This window comes from Saimiri boliviensis, chromosome 16, assembly GCF_048565385.1.
Source record: "Saimiri boliviensis isolate mSaiBol1 chromosome 16, mSaiBol1.pri, whole genome shotgun sequence".
Classification (NCBI taxonomy): Eukaryota; Metazoa; Chordata; class Mammalia; order Primates; family Cebidae; genus Saimiri; species Saimiri boliviensis.
In genome coordinates, this window is record NC_133464.1 from 67,947,636 (window position 1) to 67,975,126 (window position 27,491).

The window sequence follows — 27,491 nt, forward strand, 5'->3', positions numbered from 1 at the left end:
ATCAATAGATAATCTCTGAAACTGAAAAATAAAGAGACATAAGAATATTACTTAGAAATATGGAGGTAAATAATAGAAGATGCAGCAAGCAGAGTTGAAATAGTTACCTTTAACCTCTTCATTGCTTGTGGGGGAGATGGGGAGACTGTGTCACAAGGGCACTGTTTCTGTTATGCATCTCGTAGTACTATTTGGCTTATTAAACCATGTATGCTTATTACTTTGATAAGAATTTAAAATTACTTGAAGATAATAACAAGTAGGAATTTACCAGGTGGAAAAGAGGAATGAGGGTGGGCATCAAATAATTCCTCAGAAGTAGAGATTACATTTAACTCCTCTTTGGATCCTTGAAACTTAGAACAGCACTTTTTTTTTTATTGAAACTGAATAAGCTGGTAAATTTTCTTTGACTTTTAAAATGACTCAAGGATTCCAGTTCTGAATACAATGGAACAAACACCTTGTCTCTCCCACTGAATGCAGCTATAAAACCTGGACAGAATGCATGAGCAACTATTCAAAGTCTCTGAAAAATAAATGATAGCATATGGATTGAGGAAGACTAGAATTTGAACTACCATTTAACCAGCAATGAGTTTCTCATTTTTCCTCCAGAATCTTCTGGCTTTGATTCAAGGCAGCTTGGAAATTGAAGTAGTGCTCTCAGAAAACTAGAAATAGAAGGAAATTTTCTCAACCTGATAAAGGGCATCTATAAAATCCCCATAGCTGGCACCATATTTTAACGATAAGAGACTAAATGCTTTCCCTGTAACATTGGGAATAAGGCAAAGAAAGATAACCATGCTCACCATCCGTATTCAACATCAGTAAGAAAAGAAAAATAAATAAAAGGCATGCAGATTGGAAAGGAAGAAATAAAACTGTCCCTATTTATAGATAACAGAATTGCCTACCTAGAAAATCCCACAGAATCTATATTAAAAAAAAAAGGACAAAACAAGAAAGCAAAAGAAGCTACTCTTAGAACAAATAAATGAGTTTATCAAAGTCAAAAATCAGTCATATTTCTGTATACTAACAATAACAAAATTTAAAAATATACACACCATTTACAAACAACTTCTAAAAATGAAATACTTAGGTATAAATCAATAAGATCTGTGCAGGATATGTATACTGAATACTACAAAACATTAATAGAAGAAATAATACCTAAATAAATGGAGAGATATGCTGAGTTCATGGATTAGAAAACTCAGCATAATAATGATGTTAGTTCTCTCCAAATCGGCCTACAGATTTGACACAATTTTAATCCAATCTCTGCAGTATTTTTTTTAGAGCCATAAATAAGCTAACTCAAAAATTTGTGTGGACAAGCAAAGGAACTGAATCAGTCAAAACAATTTTTTTACGAGAAGAATAAATTCGGAGAAACCATACAACCTCAATTTAAGATTTACTATTAAACTACAATAATCAAGACAGTGCGCTGTTGACAAAAAAATTAAATCAGTGAAACAAAATAGAATGTTCAGAATTAGACCCACAGACATATTGCCAATAGTTTTCAACAAAGATGCCAAAACAGCTTAATGCAGAAAGGATAGTCAACGAATGGTGCTTTGACAATTGGACATCCATATGCAAAACAAGCACATGTTTAAAACCGTGTTGATTTTTAAATATGCAAGTAAAATTAAACAATAGGTGCAAGCCTAGGAATAATAATAGCATGCAATAGTAAATAGCACCTGCCATGTCATCATTCATTGTCATTATATGGAGAATGTGAAGCTGATTCTTAAAAATAATTTTAAATGAATACTTTCAAACTTTTAAGGTCAAGAAAGCTAATTTGGTCAGAGCATTAAAAAAAAAAAAAAGTCTCAATCTATGGTATCACTTTGGGAGTAAGAAAATTTTCCAGGTATGTTATTTGCAGGAGAAACTAAGGCCCAGGGAAGTTACATAACTTGCCCAAGAGCACATAACTGGTAAGTGACAGAGTTAGTGGTTCTGCAATTTGTGCTCTTTATCCACCATGCCCTACAGCCCACGCCACACTAACAACTTTCACTACCTAGTCAGATATCCAGAGTGTCCAGAATACCTCCCGCTACAAAAATCTGAAAATGCCAGTGAAGTTAAAAGCTTGCCATTTGTCTTTGTATAACTCCATCAAATCATGTTGGTTCCCATAGAAATCAGTGTTTCTGAGCAGCCAAATAATTTTCAGCTCTGTGGCAAGCAGAAGAAGGATCCTTTTACATGACCTATAATTAATAACAGAAAACCAAATTCTCAGTGATTCTCATGCCATTTCTTTAATCCCTGACACTCTTTCCTTTGATGAATAAATAAAATAAGTTAAACTGTTGCAAAATTTTTATGTTCTAGTGAGCAAGGCAGCAGGATCTGAACTTGGTTTCCAGAAGAGGGAGCCTGCTGTCAGGAAAGGAGTAACAACAAGCACAATTGCAGCAGGGTGATTCAGTGAGGAAAAGTGAGTCGATGAGGTATCCCATCACTACCCCTAAACAACATTAAGGCCATGTAGTGATGATCTTATCAATCTTTCCTTCCCCAGGACTAATTGGACTCTTGGGAGCCCTCAATCTCTCTGAAAAATGAGGCAATCTCTCTTTGAAAAATGAGGACCCACATAGGGATACTGCTTCTTCTCCAGGATGTAGTGAAATCACTGTGGAGCATTTAGAGGAAAGCTGATGCCTCTGGAATTTAAGAAGGATGATCATCTGGCCAGGCACGGTGGCTCATGCTTGTAATCCCAGCACTTTGGGAGGCAGAGGCGGGTGGATCATTTGAGGTCAGCAGTTCAAGACCAGCCTGGCAGCATGGAGAAACCCCATCTCTACTAAAAATACAAAAACTACCCAGGCATGGTGGCATGCATCTGTAATTCCAGCTACTCAGGAGGCTGAGGCACAAGATTCACTTGAACCTGGGAGACAGAGGTTGCAGTGAGCCGAGATCATGCCACTGCACTCCAGCCTGGGTGACAGAGTGAGATTCTGTCTCAAAAAAAAAAAGAAGAAGGGTGATCATCATCAGTTCCATTCACCAGTGAAAATGTAGCAGTGTGATTACAGGAAGGCTAAAGCCGAAACTTTTTCCTGTATCAATATCATTTTTTAAAGTATTTATGATAAAGCAAAAGAACATGAAAAAAAGCAGACATCAAGGTGGCATGGAGAAAAGTAGAGAAACCTCATTAATCCTTGTTGAAAAATAGCGTATGTTAAATCTGTGGTCACTACATAGGCTTGCTTAACCGTAACTAATCATCAGGTTTCAGAACTACCTTGGGTCAGTAGGGGGTCCCTTATTTCTATAGGACAATTAACAATTTCTGATGTCTTCTCTTATGAAAGTGTTTCTAGAAGTCACCAATTTGAACATGTTTTTGAATTCTAATAAAAAGCTTTGTTGTTGTTTTCTACGTAAGTATTTCTATATTTATGCTGAGATCAGAATTCTATAACAGCTGAATAGAGATATCAGTAAGATACTCTATTTTAATAGACCTAAGAGCACAGGCTCTTACCTACCTAGGAGTAGGTAAACAAGAAAGACTAACACCCTGGGAGTAACTCCGTTTGTGAACACTGTTTTAACTAATACTATTCTAATAGCAGTTTTAAATGAAGGAAGAATAATTCCTAAAATAGTAGTAATAATTATAATAATAATTGCTAATACTTACATGTGCTGATCATATACCAATGCTGTTCTCGGCAAACAGAACAAATGACAGGCTTTTAACTCATTTAATTATTATAAAATCACTATAAGATAGGTACTGTTATTACCACAATTTACAGATGAGGAAACTGAGGCACAGAGATGTTAAGAACCAGTTCACAGGGAGGTTAACTTTCTTTGTACTGAAGCAATCTGCTCTTAAATGTATCATTACTTACCCATAGCCACGTTCTTACACACTTCTGACTGGAGAGGTAGAAAAAGAACCAGTTCTGAGCTCCATTGATACAAGGTCATGATGGGCGATGTTGTTACTCATTAACTTTCTCAGAAATTGTTTCAAACCTTTCTCCTGTCCAGTGATCTCTACCCTCAGTTTAAGGAATATGGATTTTAAAAATAATATAAAAGTTTTCCCTCTTGTTCATACATTGACATAATTAAATTTTAATTGAACTTCCTTACAAGTGCTTAGGGAGACACAGGCCTAACAAGGGGTAAAATGATTTTCTGGAACTAGTTTTATGTGAAGCTCTGCAGGATTTGCTGGTAGGAAGATACAGGTATGAGAATAGGCCTTTTCCCATGTAATATTCCTGCTCACTTTCCAGGCATCGCCCATGTATTTCCTCTGCAATCTATAGCCCAAGAACTGAGCCATCAGTGCTCTCTGCTTCCATTCAAAAACTGCTAAAAGCATTGGCTCCCAGAGAGAAAAGTGCACCATTTTGAGAGTGGATGTGTGAAACCCTCAAGGCTTAGGGCAGAGCAAAAACCTGGCTGGGACACAAAAGCAGTGAATTAGATTGGCTGGTCTGTCCCAGAGGAAGCTAGCATCTCATTCACTTAAAAGTTGCTTTTCTTTTCCAAACTGCTCTGTTTCATGATTTTACTTTCACTAGTCAAGCATCAATCTTATTTCAGCCATGTTTGTGTACCCTTGAAATAACTGTGACTTTTATATGTTACATTTTTAAATAAATTGACTTCTCAGTAATTATCTGCCTATGAATAAAGTGAAAACTTTTAAGCACAATCTCAGTGAGAAGCCGGCACTAATGAATAGCCTTCTAGCAACCCCAAACAACATTTGACATCTATAGGTCCAAACATTATTACACATTTGCCATCTTAAGTCCTTTTTTTGGTATATAAGTTTTCCTGTGATGTCATATCTACAATCGAATGGCTGTATCATTGGAATTCCAATTTCTTAAAAATTCTTTTGATCTTCTTTTGTTTTCATATAATAACAGTGTTCATTTTTATTTTATATTCCTTTTTGGGGACAGGATCTTACTCTGCCACTCAGGCTGGAGTTCAGTGACAGGATCATAGCTCACTGAAGCCTAAACTCTCCTGGGCTCAAGTGATCCTCTCCCCTCAGCCGTCTGAGTAGCTGGGACTACATGGACATGCCACCACACCTGGCCAATTTTTTTTTTTTTTTTTTTTTTTTTTTGAGAACAACAAGTTCTCACTATATTGTCCAAGCTGGTCTCGAACTCCTGACCTCAAGTGATCTTTCTGCCTTGACCTCCAAAAGCTCCAGGATTACAGGTGTGAGCCACCACCCCTGGCCAACAACAGTGTTTATTCTAGGCCTGGTTACAGGAGGGTCAATGAACCATAATTTCCTAGGGAGATAGTGGTGATCCAAGCTGTAGAATTTTGTTATGGCATGGGCAGATTGTCATCTGTTAAATTACAGAAGTTATGGACAAACAATAAATAGTAGAGTCCATTGAGAATCATTTAGCCAACTAGTTCTAGTGGAGCACTTTCTCTGTACCCACCAATGTAGGCCTGATGAGAGGGATACTGAAAGATGAAACATGGTTTTTACCCTCCCTCAGGGAGCTTAACGCTTTATAACTGGGAGACGAGACTGATACTCATGAAACAACAGCAAGGAGTACAAAACAATATATAGCCCAATATTACATTGGTAAATTTGGGCCTGTGCTGTAGTCACTCAAAGGAGAGGGGTCTATGCAGATGAAATTCATAAGGCAAGGAGGTGGAGCTTGGTTTGGGTTTTTAAAATTGATTTTTTTAATAGTTCAAAAGGAAAGGGAAGGGCATTCCAGGTATTCCAGAAAACATGACTGCAGGCATAAATGTAAGAATGACTATGTTGTATTTCCTTCATAAGAGGAAGAATTATACCTATCTCCTCTAAGTCTACAATAGACTTAGCCCACCACAAATTCAAGGATGACCTGGGTACAGACCCCAGAGAAACAGTGAACAAATGTCACAGCCAATTTAATGCAAGCAGAAAGCCCAAAGGGCCAATCCAGTTCAACACCAACTATGCTAAGGAGCTAGTGGAGTAGACCCCAGAGCAGAGGTGAGAGTAAGAGCTGAGTCTGGAGCCACAGGAAACACACAGCCTGGCAGATTTGAGAAGACGGAGTGTGGTTTAGTTTCTGCACACTAATGTCTTGATGACACTAGACATTTTTAAAGCAGTTGAAAGGAAGTTCGCTTTCCAGGCAACCCTTGGTTTGTCTTAAGCATTCCCATCCTTTAGCATATCATAGGACAAGCCTGACTAAAGCAGTCTTTTGGGCAGTAGTGCAGTAAGGAGTCACATGAATAGGAGAGACTGTGTGGACCCAGGGAGGTTTTTAGATTCCCTAGGACTGGGAGCGGCTGAAGCTTGTTGAATAGGAAAAGTATAATACTGAAAGTTGTGTTTAGAAGGGTGGGCATGGTAGTGATGTGGTCTGGGAAAGAAACCCAAGTGAAGCTGGGAATCTGTGAGACTGAGGTAATGACCAGGTGTGAGCTGATGGAGACTAGCTGAGTATGGGACATGGAGGCAGACATTACAGATGTTTCTTGTTTGCATGTCTGGCAAAAAGGCAGATCACTGGAGGAACCAGGAAAGTTGGAGAGAAGATAGGGTTCAGGCATTATGAATATACTGAGTTTGAGGTAATCCTGACTGTGTTCAGTCAGAAATTGAAACAAGGGACTAGAACTTCAAGCTAGTGAGAGAGATATTTATATAATGATCCTGAGCCTGGAGGTTTTAGATTAAACCATAAAAATGGCAAGAGGCCAAGGCAAATGGAACAATCAAGCAAAATGCTCAGGACAAATAAACTATGTTTTTAGAAACATGTATAGTCAAATGTTTCTTTTCTTTTTTTATTTTTTTCAGACTGGGGTCTCTCTATTTTGCCTAGGCTCAAACTCCTGACCTCGAGCAATCCTCTCGCCTCAGCCTTCCAAGTAGATGGAACTACAGGTGCCAGTGATTGTGCCCAGCTAAATGTTTCAGAAAGTTTCTTTTCTGAACCCTTTTTTCATTAAAAAAAAAAAAAAAAAGAAAGAAAGAAAGAAAGAAATCCATGTTCAAGCTGTCAGGAAACACTGTATAACTTAGTAGCCTCCTAGAGATGAAATTATAATTCGTTGTTATCTGACTTTAAGAAGTCTCTCTGTAAAGAAACCTCTTTAACTTTGTTTAACCCAAGACCCCAAATCGATGTTGACCTTTAAAATACACTTTAGCAAGTTGACAGTGTTTGTATTACTGGTTTTCTTTACTCCAGTAAATCTCTTAGGACAAGACCTTTATGCTCATTCTGATCCTGACTCATGACCTAGCCAGGCTGCATGTCATATATGACTTCAGAGAATAAGTCTAAAATGCTGGGGTTAAGTTGCCACTTAAAAGAATAACTTTTCCCTGTACCTTTGAAGAGAGGACTCATTATTTCATGTGATTCCAGATTTATTGTGGAATCAAAAGGTATATAAAATGATGTTTATTAGGAACATAGAAAATGACAAAAATTCAGCTCATACTAACTCAAACTACAAAAGGCAATTTATTGGCTCAGGAAACCTAGAAGTCTCAGGGCCTGACACTCAACACATGTCACAGGACCCAGCCTCTCTCCTCTTGGCTCTGCTTTTCTCTGGTGTGGCTTCATTCTCACACAGTCATTCTCCATCAGGTGGCAAAGATGGTCCTGGTAGCTCTGGGTAAGATATATGGTTCTCCTAGCTGGCTATCTCCATAATTTCAGCAGAAGGCTTCAGGAGTGCTTAAATAGGCTGGTGAGGTCACATGACCTGAACCCATCACTGTTGCCAAAGGGATGGGATATTCTGATTGGTCAGACCTGGGCCATATCTCCACTCCTAGACTGTGAAATGAGGAGATACTGAATTGGTGCCACCTGAAATATGAAGTTAGAAAATAAGGATGGAAGGGAAGCATCCCAGAAGAAATGCTGGATAAACAAAAAACATGACCATGCAATTTATTTTTTTATTTTTATTTTTTAGTAGTTTTGACAGCAAGAGCCAACTCCTTCCAAGTGATATAGCTCATGACCTTTCCTCTAAGTTAGGACTTCTTGGAATCCAGGACTTCAGAGTTACTGAATTGTAGATTTATTGTTTTTCTCTCAACACAGCATTCATGAAGCATGATCCTTACCAAGTATGTGGCAATTAGGCCAACAGTGATATAGTGTCCTTTAATTTTATCTTCCATTTAATTCCTTGGATAAATAGCTCAGAAATATACATTTGGTTTTATAATTATACAAAGAACAGAAATAAATACTCGAGTCCAGTCTAATTCATTTGAGACTTTCCAGTTGCTGGGTTTCTGAATGGAATTTGTCAGGTTTCATTGACAGTGTTCTGGTAGCATTACAGTGGGAATTTGCCTGTCCCCCAAGAAAAAGAGTTCACTAATACTGGATAATTTTTATTTTTATTTTTTTCCTTTGGATGCTTGTTTTAAGAGGGGAACACAAAGCTGTTGAAGGACCTATATTTCCCGTTGCTGGTGAGGGCTCAATAATCTTTTCCATAAAGAACATCTGTTGAGCCCACATTGGAAAATCTGAAACGTAAATAGGTTTTGCACAAACCAAAGAGGAAAGCACTTCATTTGATTGTGAGTCATCATTCCCTCAACCACTCTGCCTTCATACTTGCATGTCAGTCATTGCCCAGAAAGAGAAAAATTGGACACAATATCAGAAACAAGTTAATGTGTTCCAGTCTGCTTCAGGTTACTCTCCACAATCTGTAAGGACTATTTCACAGCAATAAATTGTCAACATTATTGTAATTATGACTCCCTTAGATATTAAAGTAACAATAACAGTGTTTCTTTTGTAGCCTATAATTATTTTGAAGTTTAAAAATCAGATGTATATCTCTTTTGTGCCTCTGGTTTGATGGTAGGGAAGGCCTCTGACTACTCTCAAGATAAAACAGGAATGTACTTTAAGATTCTGAATATAGCTCTCCTTCTCACCCAAGCCCAGCTCAAGAAATATTTACATAGATTATAGACTATACCAATGTGTTTTCAGTATTTATGTATAGAGGTATGGCTTTTCTAAAATTGCAATAGCATTTCCTTTACAGGATAGGTCTTGATTCTTCAACCTCTGAAGAAGATATCACTGTATCTTCTAATCTTTGGTGAGTTTGAAAGGAGCATATGTTCCCCAAGGGCATTTGCTGATAAAAATAATAGGGGGAAACAAAAAAACTCATTTCATCCAGAGCCTTAAATCCAAACTCTATTTATAATTTCTGTCCCCAGATATAGATAATATAACTATTTTTTCATAAAATATAATTACATTTTAAAAACCTTTTACTTTCTCTCTGTCTCTCTGTATATGCAGATATATATTAAATATCTGCATTATTTTTCATGGACCATTTAAAAGTAAGTTGTAAATATGATGCCCCATTACCTCTAAATACTGGCTGGGCACAGTGGCTCAGCCTATAATCTCAGCATGTTGGGAGGCCGAGGTGGGTGCATCACGATTTGAGGTCAGTAGTTTAAGACCAGCCTGGCCAACATGGGAAAACCCTGTCTCCACTAAAAATACAAAAAATAGCTGAGCATGGTAGCGCACACCTGTAATCCCAGCTACTCCGGAGGCTGAGGCAGAAGAATTGCTTGAACCCACGGGGCAGAGGTTGCAGTGAGCTGAGATCGTGCCACACTCCAGCTTGGGCCACAGGGCAAGACTTTGTCTCAAAAAACAAAACAAAACAAAACCTTCAGTATTTCCTCACAAGAGTTCTCCTAACATAACCACAACACAGACCTCAAAAATCAGGAAGTTAACACTGATAACACCATTAATATCTGATCTACAGACATTATTCAAATTTCAGATGTCTCAATAACATCCTTTATAGAAAAAGGAAGCAATTGAGGATCATGTGTTGCAATTACTTGACATGTCTCTTTGATGTCTTTCAATCTGAACAGTTCCTCATCTTTCCTTGACTTTCATGACGTTGACATTTTTGAAGACTATAGGCCAGTGATTTTATAGAACATCCTGCAATTTGGTTTCATCCGTTGTTTCCTATTTTTAGATCCAGCTTACGCATCATTGGCAGGAACATCACAATAGTGCTGTGTTCTCAATGTGTCCTCTTAGATCAAGAGTCCCCAGTGCCCCTGGCATGGGCCTGGGGCTGCACAGCAGGAAGGGAGCAGCCGGCAAGTGAGCATTATCACCTGAGCACTGTCTCCTGTCGGATCAGCAGCTTACCAGCAGCATTAGATTCTCATAGAAGCACAAACCCTCTTTAGTGAACTGCGCACATGAGGGATCTAGGTTTTGCACTCCTTATGAGAATCTAATGCCTGATGATCTGATGTGGAACAGTTTCATTCCAAAAATCATTCCCCATAGGGGGAATGATTTTCGTGGAAAAATTGTTCCATGAAACCAGATCCTGGTGCCAAAAAGGTTGGGTACTGCTCTACTAGGTGACACATGATATCAATTTGTCCCATTGCTGATGATGTTAATTTTGAACCTTTGGTTAAGGTGATATCTCCACTGTGACATTATTACTAATTTTTCTTTATAATTAATACATGTGTTTTGTGGGTATGTATTTGAAGACAATGTAAATCTTGTTTTATCAAACTTTCATCCATTAGTTTTATCATCCATTCATGATACTTGCTTGAATCAGTTATCACTGTAGTTGCAAAGTGGTGACATTTCTGATTCCAGTATTCCTTCTACATTTATTAGTTGGGATTCTAAGGTAATGGAATGCATTCTCTTCTCCCTTTGTGTGTGTGTGTGTGTGTGTGTGTTTATGAGTCAATTTTTGTTTTTGTTGCAATTGCTTTTGGGAACCTAGTCATAAATTCTTTGCCAAAGCTGATGTCCGGAATTGTATTTCCTAGTTTCTTCTAGGTTTTTATAGTTTTGGGTCTTAGATTTAGCTCTTTAATCCATCTTGAGTTTATTTCTGTATCTAGTGAAAGGCAGTGGTCCAGTTTCAATCTTCTTCTGCATATGGCTAGCTGTTTTCCCAGCACCACTTATTGAATAGAGAGTCCTTTCCCCATTGCTTGTTTTTGTTGACTTTGTCAAGGATCAGATGGCTATAGGTGTGCAACTTTATTTCTGGGTTCTCTGTTCCGTTGGTCTATATGTCTTAGGCATACCATTAATAGACATATTCTGTTCCATTGGTCCATGTGTCCTAGGCATACTAGTAAGTACCATGCTATTTTGGTTACCGTAGCCTTGTAGTATAGTTTGAAGTTGGGTAATGTGATGCCTCCAGCTTTGTTCTTTTTACTTAGGATTGCTTTGGCTATTCAGGCTCTTTTTTGGTTCCATATGAATGGTAAAATAGTTTTTCCTACTTCTGTGAAGAATGTCAATGATAATTTAATAGGAATGTCATTGAATCTATAAATTGCTTTGTGGCCATTTTAACAGTACTGATTCTTTCTATCCATGAGCATCAAATGATTTTTTTAATTTGTGTCTGTTTTCTTTCAGCAGTATTTTGTAATTCTGTAATTTGTAGAGCTCTTTTATTTCCCTGGTCAGCTGTATTCTTAGATATTTTATTCTGTTTGTGGCTATTGTGAATGGGATTGGTTTGGCCTTCAGCTTGAATGTTATTGGTCTATAGAAATGCTACTAATTTTTGTGCATTAATTTATAACAGGCAGTTTTATTGTGAACAAGCCCTAAGGAAAACATCTATTATAATCTATCATTCTCGTTAAAGATTTGGTCAGAGATAGACAAGTAATCTTTCCCCTGTGCAATCTCCAGGCCCTTAAATAATGTAATTAGAGTGAATTTTTATTATGTTATTTGATATCTATCTATCTTTTTACATTTAGCCATTAACTTTAAATGGCTCCAGATTTTTCTTGTTTGTTTGACTGGACTTATTATTTCCACTGACCACAGGAGGGTGTTGGTGAGCTTAGAACAGGAGTATTTCAAATAAATATTAGAACTTCAACAACTAATGACACATCCTTATCATTTCACTATCCTTGGAAGTTATAATTTAAAAGCATAGCCACTAGGCTAGCCAGAAATCTTGAGTCAATGCCCTTTCTGTTAGATGATCTTTTGGCTATCAAATAAAAGGCTTTTATGAAAGAATTCAGAAAGTTTACTGAAGTATTGTAGCACTGAGAAATTTCATCTGACTAAAAATTAAGAAATCCAAATCCTCTTCCTGGTTCCACCACTAGTGTGTGGCTTTAAGTAGTCACTTCACCTCTCTGGGCCTTAATTTCTTTTTTTATAAAATAGGTAGATTGTAAACTGATCCTTCAGGTCCTTCCACAAAAGGCAACAATGAATACAGGATCTAAAAGTAAAACATACACATCAAAGAACTTCTCCATCCTAGTGATTCTTTTCTTAATTAACTGCTGAGCATGTGCTAGCTGCTTCTAATACATTCTCTCACATGATCATTACAACCACCATTTCAGGTGTGTATATAATTGCTCCCATTCTGAGGTTAGGGGTAAATAATTTGCCCAGGTTCATTCTGCTAGCAAAGAACAAAGCTGAGATTTCAGCCTAGGTTTCTCTAACTCAGAAGCCCATGTTTGTACTCCTCTTCCCCACGTGGCTTCCCTAGGACCAAAAGATTAGTTTTAATGGAAGTTGTACCCTTAGAGAAGAAAACAGATGTCTCTGCCTAGTAGAATTTAGACTAAATGTTTATCGGTTTCAGATAAGTAATGTGGTTGGGGACACAGGCCAGGAGGATCTCAGGTGAACAGGAAGTGGTGCCCCATGTAGGAAGGCAGTCACTACCTAGCTGTTGCCATGTGAGAATATGGCCCCAGTTTGGCCTTATCCTCCCATTTTCAAGAGAAGACCAAAATCTAGATTTTTAAGTGAAATCTCATTAATTTGAAATTTTAGCAGCAAATTCAGAATTTTTCACATTGGGAGTAATGACAGTACACACATTTGTGGGATGGCAGGATCCAGAGAGATCTCATTTCTCTCACCAGGGTGGGAGCAGGGTTGAAATGAAGTGCCATTTTCTTCCAGGCTTTTCCAGAGTTGCTAAATGTACTTACATGCTCTATAAGACTACCTTAGGTTCCTGAAGCAATTAAAACAGGGACTGGCAAATTGCACCATCTTTTTTTGTAAGGCCCACAAGCTAAGAGTAAAAAAAAGAAAAACTTTAATAGTTGGAAAAAATCAGTTGATAAAAAGAAATATATTTTATGAAATATGAAAATGTTATGAAATTCAAATTTCAGTGTCTATAAATAAAATGTTATTGGAACATAGCCACCACTCATTAATTTATGAGTCTGTGGCTGCTTTTGTACTACAAGGGCACAGTTGAGTAGTTGCAACAAAGACCATGTGACCTCTAAAACCTAAAACATTTACTACCTGGCTCCTTATAGAAAAAGTTTGCCAACTCCTGGTTTGGAATACAAATGCCAGAAAGATGGGCAGTCTACCCCTGCTTTCTACTCTGTTGTATATCCACTCTAAGATAATTTTTTTTAATGGAATCTCCTGACATCAGAGGGAAGGAAAGGAGGAAAATAAAGGAGATACTGCCCAAAGCAATTTACAGATGCAATGCTACTCCTATCAAACTACCAATGTCATTTTTCACAGAATTAGGAAAAGCTATTTTACAATTCATATGGAACCAAAAGAGAGCCTGAATAGCCAAAGCCATCCTAAATCCTTTCCCCATTGCTTGTTTTTGTTGATTTTTGTTGAAGATAAGATGGCTGTAAGCGTGTGGTTTTATTTCTGGCTTCTCTTACCTATTTCATTAGTCTGTGTAACTGTTTTCATACCAGTACTATGTTGTTTTGGTTACTATTTATATTTATTACGCATTTTATGAGTGACAAAGCAAAATCCGCTGGCTGTAAGAATGAGAAGAATGAAGCTAAAACGATGTTCACACAGCCCTTAAATAGGCATTCCCAGACCCCATGCCTTCACTCACGTTGGCCCCTGCCTGGAGTGCCCACACCCATTTCTGTGTCTCTTTCTTTAAGGCTGCATGCTAATGTCTCCCTAAGCCCTCCTTGGCTGCAGCCTTTCTGCCCTCAGCAGATCACATCCCTCCCTCCTTGGCATCCCTATGCCTTGATCATGATGTGATCTCTGACTTTGACATGTGTCAGAAGGGCAGGATCCTCCAGAGCAGAATGTATGTCCCACTTAGGCTGGCACCCTCAGTACCTGCCTAAGAGACTGGTACCTGGTCAGAGTCCAATAAATTCTTGATGAATCAGTGAATCAGTAAATGGATGTATAATTAGTTTGGCTATTCAAAGCTTTTACGGGGTCCCTCAGATGGATGATAAAGCTGGAAAATCCTTTGGTGTTTTCCAGTCTGAATCTTTTGTAACTGTAAATGAGCTCACTGTTCATTATCTCACTATTGCCTAGGTTGGCAAAGAATCAAATAGGGATCAGTCCCACCCCGGTTCATGTTTAGATGCTTGTTAGTTTGTGGTTATGAAATAAACACCTGTGAACCAGGTAGCCAAAACCAAGTTTGATTCCCAGTTCTATACAGTGATCTTAGGTGATCATTTAACTTCTCTGAAGCTCCATTTCCCCATCTGTAAAATGGAGCTAACTATAGCAGCTACATCACAGGATTGTTGTAAAACCCAAATGAGATAACATGTTCAAGCACTTTGTGAACCGTAAAGTAGCATATAAGTATACTCTATCATTATTTATGATAATAAATCTGTATAATAATAGGAGAAGGAGTATAGATTTCTCCTATTTATTATCTATTATAGATTACATTAAAGATTATATGGTAAACTAATTTTAAAATTTACAAAGAGCTACTGAATTAAACTTTAAAATTTTAGAAAACTTGTTGAGTATGTATAATGACCCTTCTTTGACGTGAAGGGGCTAAGACTATATTCATAACTTACATAAATTAGAACAAACAGTCCAAGGAATTAGATTATTTCCTGTTCCAACCAGTTTTGTAAAGGCACAACACATGTTGCAGCGATCATTTAAATTTGTGCCTAACTTGTGCAAGCTACCCCTGGTGGTGGAATGCTGTCCTTCTCAGCTGTGAGGCTGAATGTGGGCCTAAAGTATCCACCATATTTTCGTCCAACTCTGAAATTCTGTGGCTTACATCTTGTACTAGAAGTGAATTCTATTTCACCATTAATAAAGTTAGACATTATAAAGTTAGAAGTGCATTTCAGTAGAAAAAATAACATTCTCCCCCAGCCCCCAACAACAAACCTTTGGAAATAAAAGGAAAAAACAGGAAACTTATGAAAAATACTAACAGCACTAAACAAAAATTAGCAATACTCAAAATACTAATGGAAAAAATCTGCTCTAATCAAAATTATTCACAAAGAAACACAAAGTAAAACTGCCTCATCAGAAATACAGATAATATTATTAATATTATTATTGTTCATCTATGAATTATAGTCAGGCAACAAATAAACCTACTTATTCCTTTGCATTTTACTATAGGACATATTCTTTTAATTAAATAATTACTAGTGTTCATTTTAAATGTATTAAAACTAGGAAGTTTATAAAGAGTAAAACTTTAAAGAAGGAAAAGTTAAATATTTTAGCTAATTGATATCTCATAATTCCTTTTGGTTTAAAATATTAATATTCCTTTTCTGTAATCATAACAAAGCTGTTTAAAGAAATCTACTGGCCTATGTTTGTTGTTGTTGCTGTTGTTGTTGTTGTTTTTGAGGTGGAGTCTCGCTCTGTCACCCAGGCTGGAATGCAGTGGCACAATCTCAGCTCACTGCAACCTCCGCCTCCCAGGTTCAAGCGATTCTTGTGCCGTAGCCTCCCAAATAGCTGGGATTACAGGTACCCCTCACCACGCCTGGCTAATTTTTGTATTTTTAGTAGAGACAAGGTTTCCCCATGTTGGCCAGGCTGGTATCGAACTCCTGGCTTTATGTAATCTGCCCACCTTGGCCTCAACCAAAGTGCTGGGATTACAGGTGTGAGCCCACCAGCCCAGCCCCTATAAATTGTTGTTTTTGTTTGTTTGTTTGAGATGGAGTTTTGCTCCCTTACCCAGGCTGGAGTGCAGAGGCACAAACTTGACTCACTTCAGTCTCCACATCTTGGGTTCGAGCGATGCTCCTGTCTCAGCCTCCCAAGTATCTGGGATTACAAGCACCTCCCACCACACCCAGCTAATTTTTGTATTTTTAGTAGAGACAGGTTTCACCCTGTTGGTCAGGCTGGTCCTCTACTACTGACCTCAGGTGATCCATCCACCTCGGCCTCCCAAAATACTGGGATTACAGGTGTGAGCCAGCATGCCCAGCAAACTCTTATGCTAAATGGAAGGGATCACCCTAATATTTTAAACTCTTAAAGCATTTCTTTATTCCTGAAGACTATAAGCATAAATGATGCTGCTTATAATTTATGACGTGAATTGCCTTTAGCAGTACTGGGCTCCATGTGTTATTGTTGCTATTATGAAGATAATTATAATTGTATGTCTCCTGAGAAGATGAAGAAGTGTTTGTAGTTCTATTTGAAAAAAAGATTATTTTACTGCCCGTCAAAAGTAGCTTCAAGCAAGAGCTATTGTGCAGGACCTTTTATAGACATAGATGAAATTCCTTTTGCCATTTGAACAGTGTTTACATTCAGGAAAGTTCACAGTTAAGTCTTTGACGTACTGTGAAAGGATCTTTTGTTCTCTAGAAAAATATACTTCCTCATCCTTTGAGTCACCTTGTTTTTATTCCCTTGTTTACTTTTCTGGTGAAATAATGCCCACCTTCCAAGTAATGTCAAGGAAGAACTGTTTTAGAAATTTAGGTTGTTCTGTATGAGGAAAGAAGGCTTGGATTTTGGCAGAAAAAAATTAGAAATATTTTTAAAACCTGAACCAGATAAATAATGTAATCTCAAGCTTCCAAAAATTATTTGGGTAGGATTTTTTCCAATTCCAAAAAAAGGAAATCTTTTTTTATCATCATAATTAACAGTGATCAGACTCAGGAAATGTGAGACACTCTACTGAGGGGGCTACAGACATAGTCCAAAGGCATTTTTATTGTGTTAGGAAAGCTCTCCTCAGCTAACTATGTAGATTGTCCAAGACATGCATAGTTTAATATTTCCTCCTAGTTGGTGGGTTTTATGATGAGCTTAAACTTTAGCCAGACTTGAATCCTTTTTTTTTTTTTTTCTGAGATAGAGTCTCACTTTGTCGCCCAGGTTGGAGTGCAATGGTGCGATCTCGGCTCACTGCAACCTCCACCTCCAGGGTTCAGGCAATTCTCCTGCCTCAGCCTCCCGAGTAGCTGGGATTACAGGCATACGCCACAATGCACAGCTAATTTTGTATTTTTAGTGGAGATGGGGTTTCAGCTCGTTGGCCAGTCTGGTCTCAAACTCCTGACCTCAAGTGATCCACCTACCTCGGCCTCCCAAAGTGCTAGGATTACAGGTATGCATCACCACACCTGGCCCAGACTTTAATTCTTTTAGTGATGTATATTCATCAGTAAATAATGTGACTTATTCTACTCATGGATTCAAAACTGATTTTGAAGGGAAAAAACATTGCTGTTTTGTGTATCACCATATGTCCAATGCTAACACAGTGCCCTGAACTTACTGGACACTCAGTAAGCGTTTGTCATGTGAATGAATGAAATAAATATGCGATCAGAGTGACAATGTCAAATAGCAGCCTTTTAAAAAATTCTTACTTTTTTCAAATAAGTCTTCTAAATGAACACATTCTAATGTATTTGTTTTAAGAAAATCTTGTTTGTATATATGCTCTGTATGTTAATGTGAATGTTTATCCTTACCTAATTTGCATAAGTAAAAGATTACTTGTAGTTTAGGGATTATCTATTCCAACTCTTCTTCGGTCACCCTAAACCTGACACAACAAGAAAATGTCTCCCAAAAGTTTCTGATCCTCATTTATATCCTGAGTTTTACCACAGGCAGGCCATCACAGTCAGTGATCTTCATATTCTGGGGCATTTCCACTGGAGCTCATTTTTTTCTATGTAAATGATAACCAGAGATGTGCTTTACTGCCATTGTTAGGAAAGCTGTGTGTGTAATATGTGAGGAAAAGTTAAGGTAGTGAAGCCTGAGCATCACTATTAAGCATTCTACATATATCTCTCCATTTTCTCTTTGTAGCTCCCCATGTGATACAATGATGATAGTCCCATTTTATAGATGAAGAAACAAAATTTCAGACAGATAACATAATATACCCAATGTCCTGTGGCCAGTCAGTGGCATTCTCAGACATGAGCCACCAGGGCAAGCACTGAGTGTGCAGAACATGTTCAGGATTGTCTGATATGATGCAGTTCAGACCATACATAAATATGGTTTTACTAACCTTCTGAAAGATATGCTAGCCCTTTAATGTAGTGTCCTATTTACTGACGAACAGTGGTTTCTATATATCTGATGTATATTAAAAAGGAAAAATACTTGCCTTTCAGGCATATTTCTTGCTTTCCGAAAACCATGATATGCTTTATAAAACACTGAATTCTCTACTATCAAGAATACATTCAGTGTTTATAGCCAGTATAATGTAATTTTAAAAAAATCAAATAAACCTGGCTTTTGGAAGGAGATAGACTGAGATTTGCATCCTAGCTCCTCCAATAAATAACTATGTGACAGTGAGTATGTTGCAGTACATCTCTAAGCCTTAAGAAGTTTCCTGTCCTGCAAAGTAGAAATAGTACCTAATGTGGAGAATTATGAATATCAGAAGTAATATACATAAAATGCCTAGGCTGTAAACATGAGGGTACAGGCACATGGTAGTCACTTATCATCATTACCCCCTGAATGAATCCATGAATGAATGAATGATTCAGATTAGGTTCCATTGTTCAATCCTACACATAAAAGTCAAGAAAATTTGATAAGCTATAGTGAGAAGAAAAATTGAATAAATTCTCTTCTTTGCCTTCTTGGAAATACCTTTCTTCTTTCAGATGCACTTAGAAAAATAAAAGTAAATGGAAAAATCACATCTGATATTAGGTGATTTTTTAAAAAAAGATTTTTAATTTCACAAGTGAGCAAGTATAATAGATTGAAGTGCAAATCCTACATTGGAGCTTGTAGACAGAGAACTGCCTTTTCCTTGGCACTTCAGCACATTTTATTCTCATTTTTGTAAGGTATCCATTTCTCTCAAGTCTTTCTTGGAACAGTCATGATACTGGAAATGTTTTGAGTCGCCTTCATGCCACCTCTTTTGCAACTGGAGCAAACATGTTTTCAGGAGTTCAGAAGTAATCAAGTTCTAATTTCAGTTGCCAGAGCCATAAGGCCTGCTGCAATCTAGGCAGAACACTGAGTTAGGAAACATCAGTTTGGTATTTGTAATATTTGTAGCAAAACTGAACTTCCTGAGTGAGGTCATGAATGAACAGCAGATCATGAGTGTTATTATAAGAACTGGACAGAGTGTAGAATTCTCATACAACTCAAACTTCAGAAAATATCCTTGATGAAAATCCGGGGTTATTTTTTCCCAATGCTATTATCACGATAATATTATCGTGATACATATCTGGCATATCTCTTCTGAAAAATGAATGTTTTGTACTAAGCAGAACCTTTTTCACTCTCATAAAATAATAGCAATAATAGCTAATGCATATTGCACTTAGTATGGCCAGGCACTATCTTAGGTAGTAATGTGAATTGAACCTCTTTAACCCCCACAATGACCCTATGAGGTAGGTGCCATGTCTATCCTTGTTTTATGGATGAAATGCCTTACACAGTTAATAAATGTCAAGAGACAGGATTTGAATTCAAGGAAACTGGTGCCAATGCCAGTGCTTTTAACCATGTTAGAGGAAATTTTTAAGTAGCACTAATACACTGAGTCCTCCCTTAACACAGTCATCAGGTGCTTGGAAACTATAACTTTAAATAAAACAATAGATAATAAAACCAGTTTTACCATAGGCTGATTGAAATAAATGAGAGTTAAGTTCCTACAGCATATTTCTGGTCACAAAAACATCACCTAACTTCTAAATAGAGACCCAAACACTCCTGATAGTAAACATTGAAGTCATTGTAAGCTATACATACATTTAAGAAAGATTAATAAAAACAAGTAAGATAAGGATTTACCCAGTTACTCCAGTTCAGGGCTGCAGTTAGCCAGAGCCTATCCTGGTGGCTTAGGGGAACCCACCTTGCACAAGAGGCCACCCCCATTGTAGGACTCACTCACATACCTGCACTCACTCACACTGGGACCATGTAGACACAGTTAACCTAAAGTACATAGCTTTGGGATGTGGGAGGAAACCAAAGTAGATAGAGAAGACACATACAGACGTGGGGAGAACGTGCAGACCCCACACAGACAGCAGCCCTGACCGGGAATCTGTATTTTTTCTCATTGACTTTATAATGAAATGGGCTTGAACAAAATCATGTTATTCGAGGACCTGCTGTACATGTACCTGCTGGGACTAGACAAAATATATATTTAATTATCCTAGAGAAGTGCATATGGGCAAGGCAGACTACCTCTCTACACTCCATTTTTCTTGGGTACGAGATACCTGGGTCTCACAGGTAGATTAGAGGCTCATATGAGGAAAGCCTCTGAAAGAGCCAAGGGTTCTTCCAAGCTAAGAGAGTTCACCTTACTTCCCTGGGAAAAATTGCTTTAATGTAATGGCACAATTAAAATTAAAAATTTGGGTAGTCAGCTACCATGCTAAAATTGTTGCCTTTAAATTCTGATGAAGTCTTTCTGTATCAGCTTAGCAGGAGAAAGATATTGGGTTTTACCTATAATAAGAAAGGAGATGGCAAATTCACTCCTTCACAGATGCTTGCTCCTTACGAGCTGCACTTGCCAAAACTCACTTACAATGTTTCCCTGTGGGAGTGTTAGCCCTACTAGGGCCTCTTTCAACACAAATGAGCCACTGTATGAAATTAGAAAAAGGCTCTCCCACTGAGAGGATAGATTGTAAAGTGGGATCTATCTGGGCAAACCGGTTAGAAAGTAGAAAGAGCTGCTTTCTTTCAGCTTCCCTCCTCAGAGCCTGATGTTGGTGATGTGAGCATTGTGTGACTTTCAGCCCCATTCACACTGCCTCAGCTGAGACCTATCCTATACAGCCCTAGGCAGGTGCCCCATTAGGGATACACCAACCAACTACCCTGGCGTTCATTAAGCTCTGTGCCTGTGTTAATTCATCCAAGACTAACATATGCAAACAAGGCTAGCTCCCTAAGCCCTGTTAATAGTGGAAGGAGCCAGGGTGGAAGTGGCACTTGGAAGGAAACCCAGCTCCAGTCAATAAGAAGCAAGCTTCAGTCCTCATTCATTATTGATTCATTTGACAACTATTTATTGAGGATCTACTATGCACCAGGCATTGTACTAAATGGCAGCTATTCCGAGATGAAAAGTGTTTGATAGCAAAATGGACAGTGAGGAGTGTGGTGACTGGCAATAGCAGGAGTCCAGGTCAGAAAGGTTCAGGATCACACAAATGGGTCCCTAAACAGAGAAAGGAAGAGGCAGAGAACTGAAGTATAGATTCATGCAATAGGGAACCAGGTTGGGACCCAGTTCTAGAAGGGAAATGCAAGGTGGAGTGCTTGTTCCCAAGAGAAAAGGCAGTTTAGACAAAAAGTGTATGAGAAGAGAGTAGACCAACAGAGCAGAATTAACTTGAGGCTGAGCATCGTTTGGGGCTAAGTGGTCCCAGCTGCCAGGACCACCTTCACTTGGAGACTATAGAAGTACTTTAAATTGTACAAAATGCTGTAACTTTTAATAAAGAATCACTGTGAAAGCCAGATCCCAGAAAATTTGTGTTACTTTTCAAGATGAAATTCAAAAGTTTGGACTTTTTTTTTTTGAGACGGAGCCTCTCTCCATTGCCCAGGCTAGAGAGCAGCAGCGCGATCTCGGCTCACTGCAACCTCCGCCTCCTGGCTTCAAGCAGTTCTCCCGTCTCAGCCTCCTGAGTAGCTGGGATCGCAGGTAACTGCCACCACACCCAGCTAATCTTTGTATTTGAGACTTTGTGTTTGAGTTTCATCTTATTGGTCAGGCTTGTCTCGAACTCCTGACCTCAGGAGATCCACCCACCTCAGCCTTCCAAAGTGCTGGGCTTACAGGCATCAGCCAGCCAAAAGTTTGGACTTTTTATTTCAAAATTCAAAAGATTCTGCATTTTAAAAAGTGCTTTTATGTTGGTCTTAAACATATTTTATAGGCAAGCATGTATGCTTCTATCAAATGGTGAGATGTGAGTAACCCACTGTTGCCCTTGGTGATTGCTGCCAAGAAACAGTGTTTAATTCAATTCCCAAATGGAGTAATTAACTCCTCCAAGAGATTGGGTTATGTCTACATGTTCAGTTATTATAGGGGGTTCGTATAATTCTGCTGATGAAACTGAAATGAGTCGTTTTAATAATTATGCTGAGACCAACAGGCATTAACCAGAACTATTACAGGCACAGCGGGACATGTGACCAACTGGTTGTTAGTCATTTGATTTCCATTTGTTTTATTTTATTCAGAAGATAGACTTTTAGAATCTTTCTGGTATTTTAGAAATATAATATTTGGTCATACGAAACATGTGCATACCAATGAAAGGTTTTCCACTTCTCCCACATGCTGTTTTTTTTTCATAAAAATATTCTTTGCATTATAAACTTATAATGCATTCAGGAATACCACACAGTATGAATACAAATTCGCACAGCTGCCTCCCTACCTAAGATCCTCTGGTTGTCAAGGGAGACATCATTCCCATGGTGTCTTTTAATAAATAAGAGCAGACCAGCCGTCTTAAAACTAATAATGAGCACCTCAGCAGTACAGGCCCCTCACGAGTAATAGACATTATAACAACTGTTTGCCAAAAAGCTGAGCCAGTACACATAAGGAGAGTCAGAATTCCAAAGAACTCCAGACATACTATGTATGACCCTAGGCAAGTTACCCATGTGTTAAATTTCTGAAGCGACTTCAAAGTGAAATAATCTACCTGACTGGGACTAGCATTGCAATTTCTTAAAAACCATCAACTCTCTAAATGCTTTGGAAACTAATTAGTTGTCATAAAATTAATATTTTAGTTTTTAATTGGTTTTGTTTTATTTTTAAGATTACCTGTTTGTTCTAAGCACCTCAGTTCTCACTCTAGTTGTTTACCCTAGGGTATTCTTTCTCCCAGAAAACTCTCCAGCCCTGCTGTCCATATCTTGCCCACAGACAACGTATCTCGCCTGCCAGTCCTCCTCATCCTTTGTCTTCATTCAGGTTACCTACAGTGCTTGAAGATTTTAGAAGGAGGAGCAAAACAATGGTTATTTAGAATAGAATGTGTGCTTAGCAGTCTTAGCAAGTTGTCATAAGCCCAATGTTTATCAGAAATCAGGACAGGATAGGAGGACTTCTCAGACTGGTTCCACGGTCTTCTTCCCTTTTACCAGTTTTTGTTTATCTTGTCCTCTCTGTTCCTGTGTTATTCTTTTAACGTAGAACAAAACAATGGTTTGGGTCCTTTGCTTTAATACATTGGAAATATCACTTTCCAAAAAAGCCTCTAAGATTTTTTTTAAGATCAGGATGAACAGCTGAATTGACTTATTATCTGATAAAGTGAAGTGCTTTTTGTTGTTAATTGCCATCAGACAAGATGAATCTGTAAAAAGCTTCAGACTTTGAAATGTGTGTTCTATTTTGAACACAAACAAGTCAGAGATTGGATAGAAGCCCCAGTTTTAGCATTAAGCAACTAAATTACTAGGTAAAACTTTTTAGTGTGTTTTTTAAAATGGGCAAAAAGCTAGAACTAGGCATTTTAGGTAGCAACCATATGATTTTTAAATCACTGAATTTGATCTCCTGTATGTTTCAGCTAATCTACCAATACTCTGAATGATTGCTTTTTCTTGCTAGATAGATTTATTTTCCCTCTTAGTCTAGCCATCTTTCAGGTTTAAAACATTCAGGTTTATTAAGCAAGGAGAATATCCTTAAAAATTTCATTGCATCTTGGTTTATGTAATTCTACCAGCAGGAGAATTTTATCACTCCCAGGAGATGACTATGAGCTATTCGGGTCTGGCTGCCTGTTAAACTATTTCTCTTTATTTATGGTCTATGTAACGTGAGGCAGAGCAGAAGTTGGCTCCTGTGGGTATTCCCTAAACCTGGACATTGCTTTGCTCCTGCTAAAAACACTGACGTGAATAGACTGTCACAGATTCAAAGGTCACTTTTCCATTTTGTTCATATTGAGAAATACTCTAGATGATTATCTGTCTTTTGTATCTAAGAAGAATAGGAGCAGGGGGAGGGAGTTGTTTCATTTCCTTGACTATTCTTCACTGGGCTACACAGGGCTCTCTTGAAATTATAAAACAGAGTAGTGATGTGACCCACATGAAGAGCATGTCTCTTCCAAGCATGACCCACCCATTTGTCAGGCTGATGTTTTTGGAAACACTTTGTCCTTTTCTTCCTCCCTCCAATTTTAGGTTCCAGGAATACATGTGCAGGTTAGTTACATGGGTAAATTGCATGTCACTGGGATTTGGTGTACAGATTATTTTGTCACTCGGGTAGTGAGCATAGTACCCAATAGGTAGCCCTTTGATCCTCACCCTTTTCCCACCTTCCACTCTAGGTAGGTTCCATCGTCTGTGGTTCCTTTCTTTGTGTCTATGTGTACTCAGTGAAACCCTTTGTTCTTACAAAGGTGCCTCACTTTATGCAGTGAAAGTCTTCCTCAGTGTGTATAAAGCCAATTTGTATAAATCAGATAACATTTCTTCTTTAACATATGATTTATATAACCATTTCAAAGGTAGCATTTCTTGAAAGACACACTGTGTAATTCAGCTATGGACTATGGACTTTGGCCTTAGCAGGTGGAGAAAGCATACATGGATTGTTAAGACTGATGTAGCACAAAGGACAATATGGAAAAAAACAGAGAGCTCTGAGCACTCAAAGGAATGAAAGCATCTTTGTTTGGGAAATTCAGGAACAACTTCTGGGAGGTATTATGTGCAGGATGGCTTTCCTCATGTTCAAATACTTGCAATTTGTCCAAAATGTGGCTTTAGGTTTCACTGATCTAGCCTCCTTACTTTTTTTTTCCACATCGATCTAGCACTTAATAATTTCCAAATAGATGGTTATGCCCCTCAAAATTTTCATTTAAAGGAATATGTTTAGAAATTTAAAAATTCTTCTGAGCTAAAAAAAAAAAAAAAAAAAAAAAAAAAAGTCTCTTAAGCCCAATCTCCATAATGACTTTTGTGCAGTCTCCATTTTCTTCAAACTTCACACTACTGTCACCTAGATTCTCCGACAATATTCCAGTCTTATGCTTCTCAAAGAAAATAGAAGTTACCAGAAGGGAGCTCTTTTGACTTCCCAAGCTCAGTTCTGCAAGCCCATCTGCAGCTGTACCAGCCTCTCCTGTCTCTTGTGAAAGACTTGTCTTTCCACCCCCCTGCTCAGGCACTTGGCTCTTAAAGGTGTCCTTTGACACCTTTTTCTCCAGAATCTCATTCTCTCTCCCTTCTGGATTCCTCCCATCAGCATTTAAACATGCTCTAATATTTTCCTGAACCCCATAGATCTTACCTGCTATTACTCTAATTCATGTAGCTCTAATCCCTTTTATAATAAAGCCTCATAAAGGGATTATCTGCATGCACTGACTACTTTTAGACTTCCATTCACTCTCCTCTCATTCCACCAGGGCTCCACCTCCTCCATCTAAAAATTGCTCCTGCTGAGGTCACAAGTAATTTTCATGCTCTAAATTCAGAGGGACCTTTTCACTCATTATCTTACTTAGCCCTGAGTTGCATTAACTCAACACACTCCCTCCTCCTTGAAATCCAATCTTCTCTTGGCTTCCATGATAATACCAATCTCCTCCCAGCTTCCCTCTTCTCCGCTTCTTCTCAGTCACTTTCACTGATTCATTTCTCCCCTGAGCCCTTTTCACTCTAAATTCTCATTTCAGGCAACTTCATTCACTTCCATCGTTTCAGGTGGTTGGTAGTTGTAAAGTACATTAACAAATAAAATAGTCACAGATTTGGTAGAAAGTTACAAAAATTTAGAGTAAAAAAATAGAGTTCTCCCTTTCTTCTGTTTTATTTAAAATAATTATTTAATGCACCATATATTTGCATTCATTCTTTAATTATTCAGAATAATAATTCTTCAATATTCAGAATAATTATTCCTCAGTATTCAGAATATTGATTATTAATTAAATATTACATAATCATTCAATATTCAAAATAATTATTCTTCAATAATTATTTAATATATCATATATTTGCATTATATATTATATTTTTTCAAACCATCTCTACATAGATAAAAACAGGTTTCAAGCTGGAAATGTCATCAGGGGTCATGTCTGTATGCAACCCCCTTCATTCTGCAGATGCAGAAACTGGGAACCCAAAGAGATTAAGGATTTTTTTTTAGAGTCACGCACTGGTTTGTTTCTTATTTAAACCTCACCACTCCATGAGGGTGAATGTGCTTATTACCATTTAAGAGAACAGAACACCAAGATTTTGAGTGTTTGAATCTTGTATGAGGTTTCATAGCTCGTGAGTGGTAGAACTAGAACTAAAACTCAAGTCACCCAGTTTCCAGCCTGCTGCCATGCATGATACTACTTCTCTGCAATTTCAGGATTGTTGCAGTTAAATTACTTTTAAAACTGAGATTGTCTTTAAAAAGAGAGAGACAAACACAATAACAACAACTGCATCATCATGTACTATTACCACATGGCATGATTGTGGGGGAAGACGACAGGGAGGAAGAGTTTGACATAATAAAAATTCTAAGTATGTCATACTTAAAGATTGAGTTGGATTGTTAATTTGTTTTTCTTATAAATGTACATACCAGTTACTGGTGAATCGATACCACAGTGGTAAACACATTCCTCCCTGATGTTCTTAATAAGGAAGAATACATTTAGCAGTGATAAATTCTAACTTCTCTGGTTATTGGGATTTTCACATAAATCTTTGTGTGCTCTGATTGGTTTATTCTGCTTTGATTTGGCAATGGGTGGGTTTTAGGTGAGGTATTTTATTATCATAAACCTCAGTGAATGTGTATCAGGCATGAAGGTTGTTCTGGGTGCTGTAACAAGATCTGTAAGATCATAGACAAGGGGCTCTTTATGGATTAATAAGCTATCACATCATCACTTCCAACTCAGCACCCGCCTGCTGTTCCTTCTGCCTGAAATCTCCAGCCTCCGGCACTAATTCTTACTCATTCTTCAAGATTCCTCTTGAATATTACTTCTTCCAGGAAGCTTCCTCTGACTCTACTCCTGACCCCTAGCCTCTGGGGTAGGAGCTCTTCCCGTTTGCTTCACTACCTATGGTGCT

The 27,491-nt window shown here is 38.0% G+C and overlaps 1 protein-coding gene across 4 annotated transcripts in view; it reads left to right on the forward strand.

Annotated features, from left to right (window-relative positions):
* The window catches only part of VWA8 (von Willebrand factor A domain containing 8), a 372,198-nt gene that overhangs the window by 283,976 nt on the left and 60,731 nt on the right, over positions 1 to 27,491 (forward strand). Inside the window, exon 38 of one of the 4 annotated variants that reach the window (XM_074387788.1) lies at positions 2,558 to 5,155. The exons of the other annotated variants lie outside the window; for them this stretch is intronic. Within the exon in view, the coding sequence (XP_074243889.1) occupies positions 2,558 to 2,563 (6 nt within the window). The 3' untranslated portion in view covers positions 2,564 to 5,155. Of the gene's footprint in view, positions 1 to 2,557; positions 5,156 to 27,491 lie in introns of those variants that run through there. 4 annotated transcript variants of the gene reach the window in all.